The sequence below is a fragment of the Rhincodon typus genome, chromosome 18, assembly GCF_021869965.1.
Source record: "Rhincodon typus isolate 14 chromosome 18, sRhiTyp1.1, whole genome shotgun sequence".
Lineage (NCBI taxonomy): Eukaryota > Metazoa > Chordata > Chondrichthyes > Orectolobiformes > Rhincodontidae > Rhincodon > Rhincodon typus.
In genome coordinates, this window is record NC_063349.1 from 27,015,393 (window position 1) to 27,035,258 (window position 19,866).

Sequence of the window (19,866 nt, forward strand, 5' to 3'; positions counted from 1 at the left end):
AGGCAGTGAGAGTGGAGTATCACAGGGAGTAATGGTTGGATCCCAGTTATTTGCAAAATATATTAATGATTTAGGTGAGGGAACTAAATATATAATATCTCCAAGTTTGCAGATGACACAAAGCTGAATGGAAGAGTGAACTGGGAGGAGGATGTAGAAATGTTTCTGAGAGATTGGGACAAGTTGAGTGAGTGAGCAAATGCATGGCAGTTGAAGTAAAATTTGGATAAATGTGAACTTATCCACTTTGGTAGCAGAAGCAGGAGGAAGATTATTGTCTGAAACTTGACAGATTGGAAAAGGGGGAGGTGCAAAAATGCCTGTGTGTGCTTGTACACCAGTTGCTGAAAGTAAGTAAGCAAGAAAGCAAATGGTATGTTATAGTAAATATTTAAGTATGGGAGCAGGGATGTCTTGCTGCAGTTGCACAGGTTCTTGCTGTGACCACAGCTGGAATATTGTGAGTATTTTTCGTCTCTTTATCTGAGGAAAAGAGTGCCACAAAGGTTTACCAGACTGATTCTTGGGATGGCAGCTCTTTTGAATGAAGAGACTGGATTGGCTCGTGTTATTTTCACTAGAGCTTAAAAGAATTAAGGAGGCGCTCATAGGAACCAATAAAATGCTAACAGAACTAGATATAGTAAATATCTGGATGCTCCCCGTGATTAGGGAGTCTAGAATCAAAGATCTCAGTTGAAGGATATGGGGGAGGCCATTTACGATTGAGATGAGGAGAAATTTCTTCACCCAAAGAGTAGTGAGCGTATAGTAGTCTCTGCCACAGAAGGCAGTTGAGGCCAGGACATTGAATGTTTTGAAGAAGTTATTTATTTTGGGCCAAAGGGATCAAAGGGACTGTGGAGAAAGCGGGAAAAGATCTCTGAACTGGATGATTAGCAATGATCATATTGAATTGGTGGAGCAGTATGGAATGGCCAAATACTCCTCCTCCAGTTTTTTATATTTCAGTGTTAGTCATAAACATTTCATAAATGAGAGGTCACACCATCATTCTTAAGGAGCATAAATCTGCTAAATTGCATTTTATAACTTACAGGTTCTGCATTCTAAGCAGCAGGTGGCAGCCTGTTCTACAAGCCAATAGTCCTGTTAATTTTGCTTTCATTTTCCGTTTCATCCTTTTAAAAATCAGAACCCTTCCCAGCTATTGATATCTTCTGTTCTACTCCTACTTTTCATGGTGTGGAAATTGGCACTGGCTGTGCTTGGAGAGGAAGGAAAGAGGAGAAAAATCACAAAATAATTCTAGTTTCCTTCCAACATTTTTAGGTTTCTTTTATGTTCTTTTACTTGCATTTTGAGATCCTTTGTCTTATAGTGTTGCCCATCAAAGAATAAGCAGACAACTGATTACAAGACTTGAGATAATACTGCTGTTGAATTGTCTGCTCGTAGTTAGGTGCAGATCGCATGGAGTGACTGAGAGCATGAATGTATTCGTCAGTGCTCTAGTCCATTCACAGTGCCAAAGTGTTTGCCTCCTCACCCAAAATGTTGCTGCAATAAATCCAATAATATGGTTGTGGATAGAAAAAAGAAAGCTGCATAAAAATATTATTTGCTTTCTCAAACGGCAAGATAGATGCTAACACTCAGCTCCGTTTTGGAATTTTTATATAATCTAGTGTAGAAGTTTCAACTCCATGCAGACTTCTGTTGCTTTTACAGAGTGTAACTTGCCTGCCACCCATTGTAAATCCTATGGGAGAGACCATACTAACAACATAACCATATATCAGAAAATGAAAAATTAGGATGAGTAAAGGCCCTTTTGAAGCGGAATTTTCTGGTTTAACTCTCCTACACTGAATAAATTTTGCATTTTGGTATATATTACCACTCCCATTTCTTGCGTTTTTACAACACAAATAAGTTTGAAGGAGGCAAGTAAGTATGCACATTTGAATATTGCTGAAAAAGAGACGTGCAGTTGAAGCGCTTGATGTTGGACAAATGCAAGAGTGTTAGATTTCAAAGGGAACAAAAATTTATGGTGCATGAGAAAGTGTGCTAATTTGGTTGGCAAGTTGACTCTGGTCGAAGCAGTGCTATAAAGATTGCACCAGGGAACTATTGTTCCCACACATCAAATTATAGTGGAATGGTAAGATATTTAAACAATTTTAGCAATCTGTTTTACGTTGCTACTGTGCAGCAGTAACACTTTTCACCAACAGGATGCTGACATTTGACCAAAAAGATGTTTAGATGACCTATGGTGTAAAAGAGTAGTGCAATTTATGAATTTCAGTGCTGGTGCTATGCAGGTCCAGAAGCCATACATCTCAGTAACTGATGGATCATATCAAACATCATGCCCCTTCAGCTATGTGCATCAGGCAGAGTATGGATCTTATTCAACTAACCTGTTCTTGCAAAGCTCACAACATAATGTCTAATGTTAGATGAGATTCCACGAGCAATCCTGATTTTGCTAAGAATTACATCAACAACCAGTTTATGGTTTTCAGTTGTCCTCGTGATGTGATTAACTTATGCTTGCTAGAAATTGCATGTATTCCCTCTGCAGTGACCTGTACTCAGTAAGAAAAAGGAACACAGACAGACATTAAGCCATTTTTAAATTAATCGAAAGCGTGGGAGACAAAATGCCTTGGTGCTTTCTCCACAGCAACACCTCAGCCAATTAGAGTTGACTTGCCAACCAATTATAATAGCCTTTTCTTATGTTGTATAAATTGTCGTTTCCTTTGAAATTTGGCATTCTTGTGTCTGTCCTGATGAGTGCAAGGCAAAAGATTCCACAGAATGTTCTTTTTGTCTTTGGCAATGCTCAAGATCTATACTAAGTGACCATCCATAAATTTGTTAAATACAATTAAAGCTGAAATATAGCAAGTCATGGAATCATACAGCACAGAAACAGACTTTTCAGTCCAACCAGTCCATGCCGAACATAATCCCAAACTAAATTAGTCCCACCTGCCTGCTCCTGGCCCATATCGCTCCAAACCTTTCCTATTCATGCAATTATCCAAATGTTTTTTAAATGTAATTGTGCTCACATCCACCGCTTCCTCAGGAAATTCATTCCACACGCGAACCATCCTCTGTGTAAATAAAAAATTGCCCCAGTATTAATTTTTTTTTCATATTTTCATCCAGCATGTATTTTAAGAGGGAAGAACCTGTACTAAATATGTTCTATTCAAATGTAACAATGGAGGGAGTTTGGGATTGAAGGCAATTCTGCTTTCAGCCTTTTCCAGCTGCTAGCTGGAAGGTCGAATTAATCCATCTGACTGCAATTTTTGTTTGCCCTAAAGCTAACAGAATATGTTTTTAAATATGCAGGTCACTGCGAATAAAATCATAAGGTCCTTATTGAATTTTAACTTTAGCCTGAGTGGAGAAATCTTGTAGTTTTTCTACCAGGCAAGGAGACTGGAACTGCTAAAACATGAAAAGACCCAAATATTTAAGTTTTTGACTTTACCTTCTGGGACTTGGAGGACTACTGTTGCTCTTCCCAGTCTTTAAAACAAATTGTGCCCTCTTTCCTGTGCGAACCATCCAGAACTCCATTCCCACACATCTGTTGCCAAATTTCTAGGTGTTGTAAGCTGCATCCCATTCATCTTCAGCCAGGTGTTGGACAGGAACTGATCTGACAAGATGTTAATGCCCAGGAGTGAGTGTGAGACTCATCCATAGTTAAAATCAGTAATTTCCTCTTCTGAATAACTTTTTAAATATAAGTCAAGGCATTGATTTATTATTACTTCATGTCTAAAAAAATCACATGCTATGTGATTTGCTGCTCATTTTGACAATTTTATGGCCTTCCAGCATGAGCGACTGCTTGACTTACTGGAGAAAGAAAAATGTGTCTTCCAAAATAAGATAAAGGAAGCTTTGGAGGAACAAACAAAACAGCATAAGGTAAATTTTCAGTTCTTTTGTCAAATAATCATTTTATAATATTGTCCTTGGTGTGTAAACTATCTGAATATTTGCTGAATTGTTTACAGGAGACACTTGAAAGATGTATTGCTGAAGAAAGACTACGAAGCACCGAGGCAATGGGAGAAGTTGTAAAGGTATATTTTTAAAAACAATCCAGCTTACCAGAATTTCTGTGTTAAAGATTTCCTTTTTAAAGAACCCTGCGATAGGGTTAGGGTTAGAGTTAGATTACTGTTACAATACTGAGTGACTATGTAATTAGGCACAGAGATTCCCTGTAATCAACTAGAGGCAAATTTCCAAAAACGATGAGTCTTTTTATTTAAGCCTTTGCTTTTATTTCTCTACCCACCATCTGTTATATATTTTGTACAGTTCAATAAAGATAATTCTATTTTGGATGAGTTAATCTTTATCTGGACCTTTCAGTATTAAAAATCGAATACACTATGTGGAGTTTTCATACAACAAATATATGGTTAAAATAAATACTCATTTTCATCGTCTTTTGATATTATGAACTGCAGTAATGATCATATTCATTGTGCCAGCTTGTTCTTTTTTGTCCAGATAATATGAAAATAATACAAGAATGAATAGCAAAATTTTAGGGAATCTTAGCTTTGTGTAATAGCAGTGTGTAGATGATTGTATCCACAATCAGGCATATTATATTGTGGGTGGCACAGTAGAACAGTGGTTAGCACAGCTGCCTCAGTCCCAGGGATTCCAGCCTTGGGTGACTGTGTGCGCGTTCTCCCCGTGTCTGTGTGAGTTTCCGACGGGTGTTCCAGTTTCCTTCCACAGTTCGAAGATGTGTAGATTAGGTGGATAGGTCATGCTAAATTGTCTCATTGCGTCCAAAGAATGTACAGGCTAGGTGGATGAATGCTGGGTTATATTGGGGGTGGGTCTGGGTGGGATATTCTTTGGAGGGTCAGTGCAGACTCGATGGGCTGACTGACCTCTTCTGCACTGTAGGGATTGTATGATTTTAGAACAAAAAACTGGCCTTTAATCTTTGCAAGGTGAATTTTCCATCTATGATCTTAACAATGAATGCATGTCATTTGATGGAGAACTTATTATTACTAATTGAAAACTATTGCATTTGCTGCTCATTGTGATTTTCAAGTACAGTTGCTAGTTTGGGACTGAGTGAAGCATTAGGTATATTATGGTTGATGTGATGCAGCGTACTGATGTACCAAGATATGGCATCTTGGTATCTAAAGTCATGCTGCACTTACTTGAAGTTAATTTCTTACGTATCTTTGCATTTTACTTTAGCTGAGGACATTTTTGGACTTAGTCAATATTTAGCATCATCAAACAAAGAGGATGAATAATCAATTGTGATCTATCCCAGTTTCCCTCATACAATTCCAAACACTGGCATGTTTAAATAAATAGGAAAAGAACTACATCTTTGACTGAGCTTTTGGCTATCTTTATTGTCTTTTGTTTTGATTTGGTGTCAGTTTTCTTCTGATTAGGCTTCTCTCAAACCCTTTGAATGATTTACTGCTTTAAAGATGCTATTAAGTTGTTATTGGAAACTTCAGCACAGTTGATAATAATTAATGAGATGGTGGGTAATTAGAAAATGTATGTGCAAATTTATATTGAATACTGTTATTAACTTTGTGTCTTACCCAATTATTGGGCCTAACAATTAACTTGATGCATTAGTATAAAGTTAAATTGCAGAGTGGTGATTAATAACAAAACATCGTAACCTTGTTTTAATTTTATTCGATACTGTAGTATTCTTGTCATCTGTTTTATGCAGGCTTTTGAAGATTGATTCTCTCCTTGAAATCGTAGACAGTCTCTGTGGTTGCCAATGGCAGCCATTTTCCTAACATCACCACTGTAACAATATTGTAACAAGAAAAATTTGCATTATTGGCAAGTGATATTATAATAACAGGGACAACAATATTTCTGAAGCATGTGCTTCCAGCTTTGTAATCCAATTCCTGTTGAAGTTGGCAGAGGCATTTCATTTTTCAACATACAACATTTGTTAGTTCCTCTGATCTTTTATTTAGTATATGGCCATGGATTTTTATGTGGTATTATATTTGGTTTAAATGCCTTTTGATTTTTTCTTAAAACCCCTTTTGAACGATGCTTTGTTACACAGGCAGAAAAGGAAATCATTATGGAGGCTGTTTTGAAAGCTGTGCAAGAGGAGAGAGAAAGGATGGAAAAGATCCAGCTGGAAAAAAGAGAACTATGGGAAATTGAGCGTTGTAAGGACCAAGAAAAATTTGAACAGTCTATCCAAGCAGCATTCCAAGAAGAGAGGGAAAAAAATCAGGTAAATGCAATTGCACAGATTAGGATCATTCAAATCTGGGCCTATTCATTAGTTCTGTAGAACAACTGAAATGAGCATTATTGTTTGACTGCTTAGGTTGATTTTAATGCTGTTACATGGAAAATATTTCATCATGGAATTATATCACCTATTCCTTGAGTGAGAAATATTTGAAAATTATTAAAATACTATAACATCTCTGGTTCATAAACTGAATTGATCGGAATAATGGTATAGCAGTCAGTCACAGACACAATCAAGCTGAGCTTAGACAATACCCAAACCTCATCATCACCATCTCCTCACTTCCACCTCCTGCAATTAAATGCTAGTCTACTCCTTTTCAACCAACCGGGAAACATCGTTCATAATCCCACCATCTCTGCTTTGACTTTATGTGCAGTCTCTTGTTTTGGTCCCATTTTATTAATTTTCACCAATATCTATATTCGCCTAATGGAACTCCTGTCCGACCATCGCACCTATTCTAATGCCCTGCAATCCCACAAGCAACCAAATTCTTGTCGTTGCTTCCATTTTGTTCATTGCCATCTCAGCATAATGTTGGGGTTCATCCCCAAACTTGTAGATGCTCAAAAATGGAAGGATTGGACTCAGCTCCTTTTCATTAAGCTATTAAATAATCACTATCAAGGCACAGGTGAGTGTTCATATAGTTGTGGTATCTATGACAAAGGTAGTGTAATGTAATCAGTATAAGTAATTACCTTCAGATATGAGGAAATTATGCAGGAAAATGTTTTCTTCCATTTGTACTAATAACTTCTAGAATTCTAATGTAAAGGATTTCAGAAACTGTTAATGTTATCTGAGTAATTTTCTTCTAATTCTTCAGGAGAATTTATATAGAATGTAAGTATGTATTAACATATGTATTGCTTCTTTGCTGTGACATGCGGAATAGAAGCATAGAAAATATGTACAGGAGTGGGTCATTTGGCCCTTCAAGGCTGTTTTGCCATTCAGCATAATCAGGGCTGATCACCCAACTTACTCCCCTCTTCCTGTTTTCTCCCCAGACCCTCTGATCCTTTTAGCCTTAAGAACTATCAACCTTAGAACTAACAACTGGGAATGCAGGAAATATGTACTGTCTCTTGAAATTACCGAAGAATGCTGATAGATTTACTTATCACACATCATATAGTGTACTGCTTGCATTTAATTGATCATATTCTGACTGCCTTGAGTTTTAGGATCAGCTTCATTGCCACTGCTGTGAATGTGTTTTCCAGTCTTTTTTTGACTCAGTGGGAGTTAACAAGAAAGGCTGCAGGGAATTGAGTGTAAATCATTTTTAAAGACTGCTTACATTTGATGGTGGGTAAACTTAAAAGAATCAGCCAGCCAATGTAATTGGACAGATAATGAGAATAAAAAATCTTTTCTAAGTTTGCAAAAGCTGTTGCATTTAAAATGTTTGGTAAAATCCAGTGACTGGCACAATGACTGTCATAGCAGGAGTCTAATTGTGTGATTGAGTGATGGAGGAACACTGTCTAGTTAAATCTGTTTGGTTTTCTGTCGAGTTTTGTTTGTCTGGAAAATGGTGGCAGGGATTGAACAGATTTACGAAAGGGAAATTATGCACGACAAGTCTACTGGAATTCTTTCAGGGTGTGATTCGTAGAGTTGGTGAGGTGGATTTGGTTTATTTGGGCTTTCCAAAGGCTTTTGATAAGGTCCCACATAAGAAATTTGTGTGTAAAATTATAGCACATGTGATTGGGGGTAGTGTGTTGAATGGATAGAAAATTGGTTGACAGACAGGAAACAAAACAGGAAAAGCAGGACATTTTCTAATGTCTGGCAGTGACTAGTGCATTATCACAGGGATCAGCGCTAGGACCGCAGCTATTCAGAATGTGTATTAATGATTTGAATGAAGGAACTAAATGTAATATTTCCACATCTGCAGATGATGCAAAGCTGGGTGGGAGGGTGAACTGTGAGAAGGATGCAAAGATGTTTTAGTGTGATTTGGACAAGCTGAGTGAGTGGGCAAGTAGATGGCACATGGAGTATAATGTGGATAAATGTGAGGTTTGGTAACAAGAAGGCACATTATTGTCTGAATGGGTATGAATTGAGAGAGGGGAATGTGCAATGAGACCTGGTGTCCTTGTACACTAGTTATTAAAGGTAAGCATGCAGGTGCAGCAGATGGTCAAGAAGGCAAATAATCTCTTGGCCTTCATAGCAAGAAGATTTGAATACAGGAGGAAGGATGTCTTGCTGCAATTATACAGGGCCCTGCTGAGACCATACATAGAAAAATATGTGCAGATTTGGTGGTGTTACCTGAGGAAGCATGTTCTTGCTGTAGGGGGAGTACAGCTAAGATTTGCCAGTCTGATTCTTGGGATGGCAGGATTGATGTATGAGGAGAGCATGAATCAATTAAGATTATACTTGCTGACATTCAGAAGAATGAGGGTAAGTCTTCTAGAAACCTATAAAATTCTAACGAGATTAGACAGAGTAGATACAGGAAGGATGTTTCTGATGGCAGGGGAGTCCAGAAACAGGAGTTATAGTCTCAGGATATGGAATGGACTATTTAGGACTGAGATGAGGAGAAATTTCTTCGCCTAGAGAGGAGTGAGCCTGTGCAATTCACTACCCCAGAAGTAGTCAGAGCCAAACCATTGTATGATTTCAACAGGGAGTTAGATAAAGCACTTGGAGCTAAGAGGATCAAAGGATAATGGGGGGAGAAGTGGCAATAGGCTGTAGAGTTAGATGATTAGCCATGATCTAAATGAATGGCGGAGCGAGCTCAAAGATCCAAATGGCCAACTTCTACTCCTATTTCCATATTTCTATGATAATTGCTCCCATGAAGTATTTTGGGATATTTTGCAAAGGCAACGTGCTGTAAATGCGCTTGCTGTCTCCACCTGTTTTTCCAGTTATGACTATTAACAGAGTTCTGTTAACAGATCACATTTCTCCGGACTTCATGGATGCAATTGTTGATTATTCACCATTGTAATCTCCCAACAGGAGGCCATAAGAGAAGCTGTAAACCATGAAAGAAGAAGAGCTGAGAAAGCTGTAACAGAGGCAATTCATAAAGCAAGGGAGGACACGATTAAATACATCAAAGAGCAAAAAAGGGTAAGTAATTTCAATCAAATATTTCACTAACCAGATAATGAGTTATAATTTTTACCTTTAACCCACCTTTTAACTTTTTTGACTGAAGTAAGTTATTTTTGTGGCTGTAGGTTGCATATACGTATGTGCACCTTTCTTGCAGCCCTTGCTGAGATCGGCTAACATAGTACAAACTGGAACTTTGCTGATTTGTATGTTTCAGGACTGTATAAAGTTGCAAATCTAGATGAATGAAAGAACTCAGGAAAATTGAAATTTTAAACACAAAATTATGAATTTGATTGTTTTGTCAGTTTTTAAAATTCCATCTCCTCCAAATTGCCTAAGGGAATTGTACTGAATTTTGCACTTTGGAATAAGAACTTTTAAATAACTGGTAGAGCGACTGTGATTTACAAGGAAAAGAAGTATCAAGTAACATAGCTAGTATTTGTGCATTGTATAGATTGTAGTTCATTGTCAGTTCTTCAAAAACCCCACCCCAATAACCTTTCATGTACATCAAAAGGCTCTTCAGCTGTGTGATCTTCAATGCCACAGGCTAGAACTATGAGTAACTAATGTTGTCAATAAATTGTCATCATTTGCTGTTTTTCACAGGCTCTGTGGTAGATTCATTCAGATTCTTGATGCATTGTGAACTGCCATAAAACACACATATAGGTTTTGGGATATAGGTTTTTGCGGTGCTGTAGAAAAGAGAAATTAATGACTGCTGCATTATTGCTCATTCATTCCTGACCCGAGCTTTGACAATATACCATGCCTTTTACCATGTGTGTAGAAAAGAAATAATTTTGTTGCAGTGAATGAAGCAATGCTAGGAAGAAAGATGAAAGTTTTATCAGATATTTTTCCTTTGTGTATTGTTTATCTAAAATGATCATTGCTGACCTTTTGCTGGGAAGGATGAAAGAAAAATTGTACACCATGTCAGATTTGACGAGACATAGTAATTCAGCAAAATTTCATCAATTTCTCCTTCAGTCCAGAGGGAAAAGAAAATGAGGGGACCATTGTGCTTTACCAAATTAAGTGGTGATGATACCTTGTCAGGCTATCAGTTTTCATATAAGTAAGGAATGTGTCCATCAAAAATCAGTGGGAAGGCAACTGGTGGGAATGACACAGAGTCTCCAGAGGGATGTAGACAGTTTACATGAGTGGGCAAAAACTAATTTGAGGTTATGCACTTTGACAGGAAGAATAGAGGAGCTTTATATGGAGAAAGACTGTGGAGAGCCACTGCACAGAGGTATTTTCTGTCCTTGTGCATAAAGCTCAAACTGCTAGCAAGCAAGTTCAGCAGGTAATAGGGAAAGCAAATGTAATGTTGACCTTTATTTCAAAAGGAATGGAATAGGGAGGTCTTGCGAAAATTCTGTAAGGCACTAGTCAGACCACGGCTGGAATACGAACAGATTTAGTTCCCTTATCTAAGTAAGAGTGCACTGGTATTGGAGACAGTCCATGGAAGGTGCACTAGGTTGATCCTGGGTGTGGAAAGACTGTCTTTTGAGTAGAGGTTGAGTAGGATCAGCCCATACTCATTGGGGTTTAGAAGAATGAGAGATGATCTTATTGAAGTATACATGATTCTTTGGAGAACTTGACAGGGTGGCTGCAAAAATGTTGTTTCCCCTTTTTGTGAGAATCTAAAACCAGAGGGCATTCTCTCAGAATAATGGGTTGCCACAAAAATGGGATGGGATTTCTTCTCAGAGTGGAGATAGTGAATCTGTGGAATTTTTTTTACTGCAAAGGGGTGTTAAGGTCAGGTAATTAAGTATATTCAAAGCCGAGATAGACATATTTTTAAACTGTAACAGAATCAAAGTTTATGGGGAAAAGTCAGGAAAGTGGAGCTGTGGATTATCGGATTAGGCATGATCTAATTTAATAGCAAAACAGACTTGATGGGCTGAATGGCTTAGTTCTACTTCTACATCTGATGGCCTTCTCTGTACATTGTTTCCAATTTTGGTAACAAAGGCCAGTAGTTCTTTTCCTGATTCATGCCTTTTCTGTTTTCATTAAATGATCGTAAATGCAAAATGCAAGATCAAATTATATTTACGTTTTGAAATATGTTTGAGGTGTCCATGAAAATTCTGCAGAAATAGACAATTACATTTAAGGTTTTAGATTAAGATTTTGGTGGATAAACCCTTATTAAAGCTGTGTGACTCTTTGCCAGTTATTAAAGTAAGGTTATCGAGGCTTATCGTAGCCAAGTTGTATAATCATTTTTATTTTCTCAACTATTTTTGATTTAAATTGTCAGCCAGGACACTGCAGAAGGTGCAGCATTTTTAATCCCATGATTTCTGACCATCTGAAAAGAAACTGGTTGGGGTTATTATTTATTCATAATAGAACACTGCTGTCCCAGTGCGTAATCAAAATTAGCTGACAATAGATAATGCCCACACAAAATTTGTGGCATTAAAATGGCAGAGTACCAACTTTGCAGCATTTTTGCAACAGTGTTGCATAAATGGATGTAAACTTTTTGCTTTGCAATTTTTAAAAAAAGACTAACAGGAAGAAAGTGATTTTTAGACAGAAAAAAGCTTCTGTTATAAGAAGTTTTTTTAAAGTTGATAAAGATTTTCTTCTCACCACCAACCTACCTAAACATTCATCCACTTCTGACCTTGTGGTGTTTGTACTTGGAATGCTTCATCTTAGCTTTGTGCCAAGATGTAACTGGCATAGTAGTACACTTTACAGTATAGGGTGTTATAGGAAGCCAAATGTACCACCAAGCTACAATGTTGTGACATATTTATACACAAATACATGGTTTAATTCATCTGAAACGTGCCTCAATAACTACCTACCCCACCCCTCACTTCTGCCCAATCTAAGTAGGCTCAAGGTGAGGGAGCAATAAGCAAGCAAGCAAACAGGCATAGTCCAATCTGTGAGCTGGGTGCCTCTCCCTGCGCGTGAAGCATTCTTGCAGCTGCTTTTCAGTTAATGCTAGTTGCTGGTGTGCCCAAAAGCGCAGATTAAAATTGCAGATGCTTCTCATAAGTGTATTAGAAAAATGCCATGCAAGAGCTGAGAGGCAGACAAATGTTGGATGTGATTATCCATGGATGTGGAGTGATTATGGCTGGTACTGTGGTGCAGGTCTGAGACTTTGTTGCTGGATATCCAAGATGTGGCCTGGTGGAATAGGCAACAAGTTGAAGTCATCAGGTACCTGCTCTGACTTTTGTGTTGAGAATTCTTGGTGTCTAGTTTCCTCAGCCGGTGTTAAAATAAGGAAACTACATATTAATGGGCTGAGATGTGAAGTTAACAAGGCCGATAACAAGCAATAATCCCCCAATAGCATTTTACCATTCTCTAGTGAGAATCTAATCCTAATGTCTAGAACTTAGTTGAAATATGCATCTAGTTGCTCTTGACATCGAGAAGGATTTGCTGGACTTCTGACATGATTCTTTCAGGTTTCTTCTCAGAGCCCATGACATTTAATGATGGTAAGATTCTGTTGATGGTTTTCTTCAGAGTTGGTCAAATCGCATTTTACTCCTATGGTATCTAGCTATTGAAGAATGGATATCTAACCAGGGCAAGTAATATATCTTCCATGTGTGTAATTCACATGTGGCAGACATGGGTCATTTGCATTTCTAGTGAACTGTGGCCCTTCCTGTTCATGTAGGTAAGGCATTATGTGCAGGTGCTCAAACGGACACATCTGTGCACTCTGATTTTCTTTACCCTAGAGAAATCATACTGTGGTGCTACTGCATCTGTCTTCCCTTGTGCTTTTCATGCAAAATTTTGTGTACATTTTTCTATGCTGAAATAGGGCATCCATCATCACTTTGATGCAGTAGTGCATGGCCAACTGATTTATCCTATTCATGTAACGTAGATGCCTTCAATAATCCTCCTGCACAGAAACTAGCAATCATGATCATTTTAAATATCTCTGTTAATATTTTCAAGATTGTTACCTATGCCTACCAGGTTCGTCAAGAGTCATTCAAGTAAACTTCAGCCTCCTTGGATGACTCAAAAATGAAACGTCAATCAGTATTGTCACTAAATATTTGCAAACTGTGATTCTTAACACAACAAAAAATATTAGCTCCATTGTATTGTTTGTTCTGTTTTGTGTCTGGCCCACAGCTAGGTTTAGTGGTGCACTTTCTTCTCCTTCCCCAGTCTCGTTGTATGAAGAGTGTGAAGTTAGATTTATTGGAAATAATGGAAAGCTGTCTTTGTCTTACCTATAGTTTGATATTCAGTGCCTGTATGATAAGCAGGATACAGTCAAGCTTTGGTACAATTCTTCAAGCAGTACTGTAGCTTTAATAATGGAGTCATCCCATTTTTATACGTTAAAACCTCCCACTTGTATCTGTGAACTCAATGTTTGATGGATTATCAATTTGTACATTGACTTTCACGGTGCAACAGCAGCAGAAGTTTAAAGAGCAAGCTTCAGAGGGAGTGTGAGTTTAAAGAGAGAGGCTGAGAGACAGCAGTTAGACAATGGCGATAATTTAAAGAGTAAGCCTAAGATAGGGCTGTGATACAGTAGCTAGAGTTTAAACAGTTGAAGAATGATGTTTTGTACAGCTAAAGAGCAGACTCTGTAGCTGCATTTAAAGAAAACTGAACTGTGATTTAAGTTCACAGTTTTTCACTTAAAGTCATCAATTCTTTACACCCTCTTTACCTGATACATATTATTGTTTTCATTTTCACATCATTTGTGTACATTGTTGTTGGAGTTGCGCATCTGCAGAATAGCATATGTTAAGTGAATAGAAATCCTAATAAAATGCATCTGAGGAAATTCAGAGAATACTGAAAACCCATCTAAAAGTGATTGAAGGGCTTGGGTGGTCATCTGTTATAAAGGATTAAATGTTTTCCTCAGAGGGCAAGGAATGCTTATGAAAAAAATCATTGGCAGAGCTAAAAGGCTGTGTGAAAATTTAATGCAGTGTTAATGTTTGAAAAGTCACCAAAAGATTTTTTTGAAAGCATCTAACTGTAAGATGTGGAAGCCACAATGTATCTAAATCTAACAGAGGAAATCTCTCATAGAGATTTTCTAGGGAATTTCTTATAGAGATTTTCTAGGGAAGTTAGTAATTGGGTCACAGGACCAGACGTATGGGCCTTACCTCATGATTTACTTAAAATGTTTTACTTAAACCCATGATTTTCCGGAACATAATTACAACTTTAAGTGAGGATTTAATGTAAATCATCAGTTGATAAGCATTCTGTCTCCTTTCACTCTGTAAACTGCAGTATTTGTTCAGTTAGGAGTTGGGAAATTAAAAACTGTTTAAATCTAATTATTTAAAACAGATTAAGGATGGCAAGACAGTTGACGTATTACAGCTGCAGCATGGGAGAACTGGTGCATACCAGTATGATTGACAACGATCAGATCTGCAACAGATGTTTGCAACTTCAGGAACTCTGACTTGCAGTTGATGAGCTGGAGTCTGAGTTGAGGACACTGCAATGCATCAGAGAGGAGGAAAGTTAGGTGGACATTTTTTTCCTGTAGGCAGCCATATTCCTTAAGGCTAGGTTCTTTAGATTTGTTCTATTGTCAGGTACATGTTGATGCTTTTATTTAATTGTTCATAGGGTATATGTCCCTGTTAAGGCCAGCATTTACTTCCCATCCATAATTGACCTAGAGAAGGCAGTAATAAGCCTGCACCTTGAACTACGATGGCCCTTGGTGGATAAGTACATGCATAAAGCCATTAGGCAGGGAATTCCTGGAATTTGACACAGTGACGGTGAGGGATTGACAGTATAGTTTCGAGTCAAAATGGTGTGTGATTTAGAGGTGAATTTGGAGATGAATTTGTCAGTGGTGGTGCTTCCATTGCATCTGGTTCTTGCAGATGTATTTTTAGGTACAAGTTGTGAATCTGGAAGGTGCAGTCTAAAGAATTCCTAAATTCCAATCCAGTCTTGTAGCCATGGTCTTTATATGGCAGATGTAGTTGAGTTTTAGCTCAATAGTAACAACCGTGTTATTGACGATGATTCAGCGACGGTAATGCCATTAAACAAAAAAGGACAATGTTTGAATTTTCTCTTGTAGATGGTGATTGCCTAGCACTTGTGTGTGGTGGAGATATTACTAACCCTTTACCAGCCTGCGTCTGGACGTTATCTAGGTCTTGCTGTGTATGGACATAGATTGCTTTAATATCTGAGGAGGCCTGAATGGTGCTGAATGTGGTGTATTCGCCAGTTAACATCCTCACTTCTGACCTTAGGATGAAAGGAAGATTGTTGCTGGATAAAGCTGAATTTGACTGGGCCAAGGATGCTACCGTAAGGAACTCCTGAAGTGATATCCTGAGACAGGGATGATCGGCCTCCAACAACCACAACCATCTTCCTTTTCCGTTAGACATGGCTCCAACCAAAGAGCTTCCAATGATTCCCATTTACTTCAGTTTTGCCAGAGTTCCTTGGTGCCATTCATAATCATATGCTACTTTAATGTTGAATGCAGTCACTAACACTTACTTTCTGAGTTTATCTCTTTCATCCATGTTTGGAACAAGCCTATAATGAGATCAAGACATAAATCAGCCTGGCAGAACCTGAACCAAACATCAGTGGATAGATTGTTGCTCAGCAACTGCTACTTGATAGTGTGGTTGAAGACCTCTGTCTTCATTTTGCTTATGATTTAAGGTAGACCAATATGGTGATAATTGGGTGGTTTGAAATTTTCCTGCTTTTTGTGAATAGTACAAACCTGGGCAGTTTTCCACATTTCCAGGTAGATCCCATTGTTGTAGCTGTCCTGGAACAGCTTAGCTAGCGAATCAATTAATTCTGGAGCACAAGGCTTCAGTACTATTGCTTGAAAAATTTCAGGGTCCATAACCTTTGCAGTATCCAGTGCCTTCAACCATTTCTTGATTTCAGTGGAGTTGATCAGATTGTTCGAATGCCAGGAATCTCAGGATGGGGATGAGTCAGATCATCTGATTGAAAAAGTTTGCACTGCTTCAACCTTATGTTTTACACTAATGTGCTAGGCTCCCCCATTGAAATATTTGTGGAACTGCCTCCTCCTGATACTTGTTTCATTGACCACCACACCTCATGGCAAATCTACAGAGCTTTGATCTGATCTGTTGGTTGTAAAATTGTTTGGCTTTGCCTATTGCATACTGCTTTTATTGTTTTGGATGCAAGTAGTTCTTTATTATAGTTTCCCCAGGTTGACACCTCATTATTAGGTAATCATGGAAAGGTTCCTTGCATGCCTTCCTGTACTCACTATTGAACAAGGTTGACCCCCAAGCCATGATTATGCTGGGTCCAGGTTACAGATTGTCATTAAATATAATCCTGCTTCTGCTGATGTTCCACAGTGCCTTATACATATCTACTTTTGAGTTTCTTGATCTGTTTGAAGACTATGTAATTTAGCATGGTGGTACTACCAAACAGCAAGACGGATCATGTCTTTAATGTGAAAATAGTACTTTGAGTCCGCAAGTACTGTGTATTGATCAATCCTACCAATGCTGTCATGGACAGGCATATCTGAAACAGCAAGATGGATTAGGCAAGATCATGTAAGTTTTTCTCTGGGGACCATCACATTTCAGAGGGCATTTAAAAGGCAACCACAGTGATTGGTGTGTGAAGTCACTTGTAGGGAAGACCCGGTAAAAGAGGCACATTACGTTTCCTGAAGGACATCAGTGAGCCAGTTGGATTTTAAGGCAATTGATAATCGTTCCATCGTCTTCATCAGAATTAGCTTTTTAATTTAGCAGTGCCTGCTGATACCGACAACTGCAGGCAACTATGCATGCATGCCAATCTGCATTGTGCACAATTCCATTAGAAATCGCTTACATCATACACAAAGTTCACACTGTGCATGTGTAGTGACTAAGTGTAATATTGAAATGAGGTTCAGTGGAGACGAGGATGGAGTCTTAGAATGCAGGAAGCAGAAGAGTAATGTGAGAAGTGTGGGAGTGAGGACATGGGAAAAGGGAGGAGTGAGGATGTGGGAGGGAAGGGGAGTGAGAATGCGGGAAGGGGATGAATGGGCCAGGAGGGTGGATACGAGAAGGATGTTCTTTTTTTGGGGGAGTCTGAAACTGGGATGCACAGTTTTAAAATACGCAGTTTCAAAATACGCAGTTTCATTTAGGACAGAATTGAGGGGGATTTTTTGAGGAGGTTTGTTAGACTTTGGAATTCCCTTCCACGGAGAGTAGGGGCTATTGAATCATTAAATATATACAAAGCCAACGGAGACAGACTTTTGATTGACAGTGGAGACGAGGGTTGTGAGGGCAAGGAGGAGAGTAGAGTTAAGACCACAACCTGATGAGCCGAGATCTCAATGAATGGTGCAGCAGGTTCGATGGGTTGAATGGTGTACTGATGTTCTGATTTTTTAATGATTTTGTTTCTGTTTTGCTACCCTTAGCAGTCTCGGCTGCTCCCAAATTGGACCTGTGGTAAATGTTTTTTTCAAACAGCTGATCAGTTGCTCAGGTAATCAGGGCCTTTTTCAGATGCTAATTTTATTATTTGTACATCATTATATGTCCAGCATGTCCTTTCTGCTCATAGAGTTGTAGAGTCATACATCACAGAAACTGACCCTTCAGTACAATCAGTCTGTGCCGAACATAATCCCAAACTAAACTAGTCCCACCTGCCTGCTCCTGGCCCATATCCCTCCAAACCTTTCCTATTCATGTATCTATCCAGAGATAGTAGGAACTGCAGATGCTGGAGAATCTGAGATAACAAGGTGTAGAGCTGGATGAACACAGCAAGCCAAGCAGCATCAGAGGAGCAGGAAAGCTGACGTTTCGGGCCTAGACCCTTATTCAGAAATGGGGGACGGGAAGGGGATTCTGAAATAAATAGGGAGAGAGGGGGAGGTGGATAGAAGATGGATAAAGGAGAAGATAGGTGGAGAGGAGACAGACAGGTCGAAAAGGTGGAGGTGGAGCCAGTAAAGGTGAGCGTAGGTGGGGAGTTAGGGAGGGAATAGGTCAGTCCAGGGAGGACGGACAGGTCAAGGGGGCGGGATGAGGCTAGTAAGTAGGAGATGGGGGTGGGGCTTGAGGTGGGAGGAGGGGATAGGTGGGAGGAAGGACAGGTTAGGGAGGCGGGGACAAGCTGGGCTGGTTTTGGGATGTGGTAGGGGGAGGGGAGATTTTGAAGCTTTTGAAGTCCACATTGATACCATTTTGCTGCAGGGTTCTCAAGCGAAATATGAGATGCTGTTCCTGCAACCTTCGGGTGGCATCGTTGTGGCACTGCAGGAGGCCGAGGATGGGCATGTCATCTAAGGAATGGGAGGGGGAGTTGAAATGGTTCGCGACTGGGAGGTGCAATTGTTTAGTGCGAACCGAGCGTAGGTGTTCCGCAAAGCGGTCCCCAAGCCTCCGTTTGGTTTCCCCGATGTAGAGGAGGCCACATCTGGAACAGCGGATGCAGTATACCACATTAGCAGATGTGCAGGTGAACTTCTGCTTGATGTGGAAGGTCTTCTTGGGGCCTGGGATGGGGGTGATGGGGGAAGTGTAGGGGCAGGTGTAGCACTTCCTGCGGTTGCAGGGAAAAGTGCCGGATGTGGTGGGGCTGGTGGGGAGTGTGGAGCGGACAAGGTAGTCACGGAAACAGTGGTTCCTCCGGAAAGCAGATAAGGGTGGAGAGGGAAAAATGTCTTTGGTGGTGGGGTTGGATTGCAGATAGCAGAAGTGTCGGAGGATGATGCGTTGGATCCGGAGGTTGGTGGAGTAGTATGTGAGGATGAGAGGGATTCTGTTTTGGTTGTTATGCGGGGAGGGGTTATGAGGGATGAGTTGCAGGAAATGCGGGAGACACGGTCAAGGGCGTTCTCGACCACTGAGGGGGGGGAGTTACGGTCCTTGAAAAACAAGGACATCTGAGATGTTCAGGAGTGGAATGCCTCATCCTGGGAGCAGATGCGGCAGAGACGAAGGAACTGGGAATAGGGGATGGCATTTTTGCAGGAAGGTGGGTGGGAGGAGGTGTATTCTAAGTAGCTGTGGGAGTCGGTGGGCTTGAAATGGATATCGGTTTCCAGGTGGTTGCCAGATATGGAAACAGAGAGGTCCAGGAAGGAGAGAGAGGTATTGGAGATGGTCCAGGTGAACTTAAGGTTGGGGCGGAAGGTGTTGGTGAAGTGGATGAACTGTTCGAGCTCCTTGTGGGAGCATGAGGCAGCGCTGATCAGGTGAACTTAAGGTTGGGGTGGAAGGTGTTGGTGAAGTGGAATCAGGTGAACTTAAGTTTGGGGTGGGGTTGCAGTTGTACCCACGTCCACCACTTCCTCAGGAAGTTCATTCCACACACGAACCACCTTCCGTGTAAAAAAAAAAGCCTCTCGTCTTTTTCAATCTCTCTCCTCTCACCTT

General features: G+C 39.7%; 1 protein-coding gene across 3 annotated transcripts in view; it reads left to right on the plus strand.

Annotated features, from left to right (window-relative positions):
* LOC109914047 (coiled-coil domain-containing protein 91) overlaps positions 1-19,866 on the plus strand; it is a 155,417-nt gene that overhangs the window by 94,545 nt on the left and 41,006 nt on the right. For all 3 annotated transcript variants that reach the window (XM_048607656.1, XM_048607658.1, XM_048607657.1), the window contains exons 8-11: positions 3,835-3,927; positions 4,017-4,085; positions 6,101-6,277; positions 9,305-9,418. In XM_048607656.1, the coding sequence (XP_048463613.1) occupies positions 3,835-3,927; positions 4,017-4,085; positions 6,101-6,277; positions 9,305-9,418 (453 nt within the window). The remainder of the gene's footprint in view (positions 1-3,834; positions 3,928-4,016; positions 4,086-6,100; positions 6,278-9,304; positions 9,419-19,866) is intronic.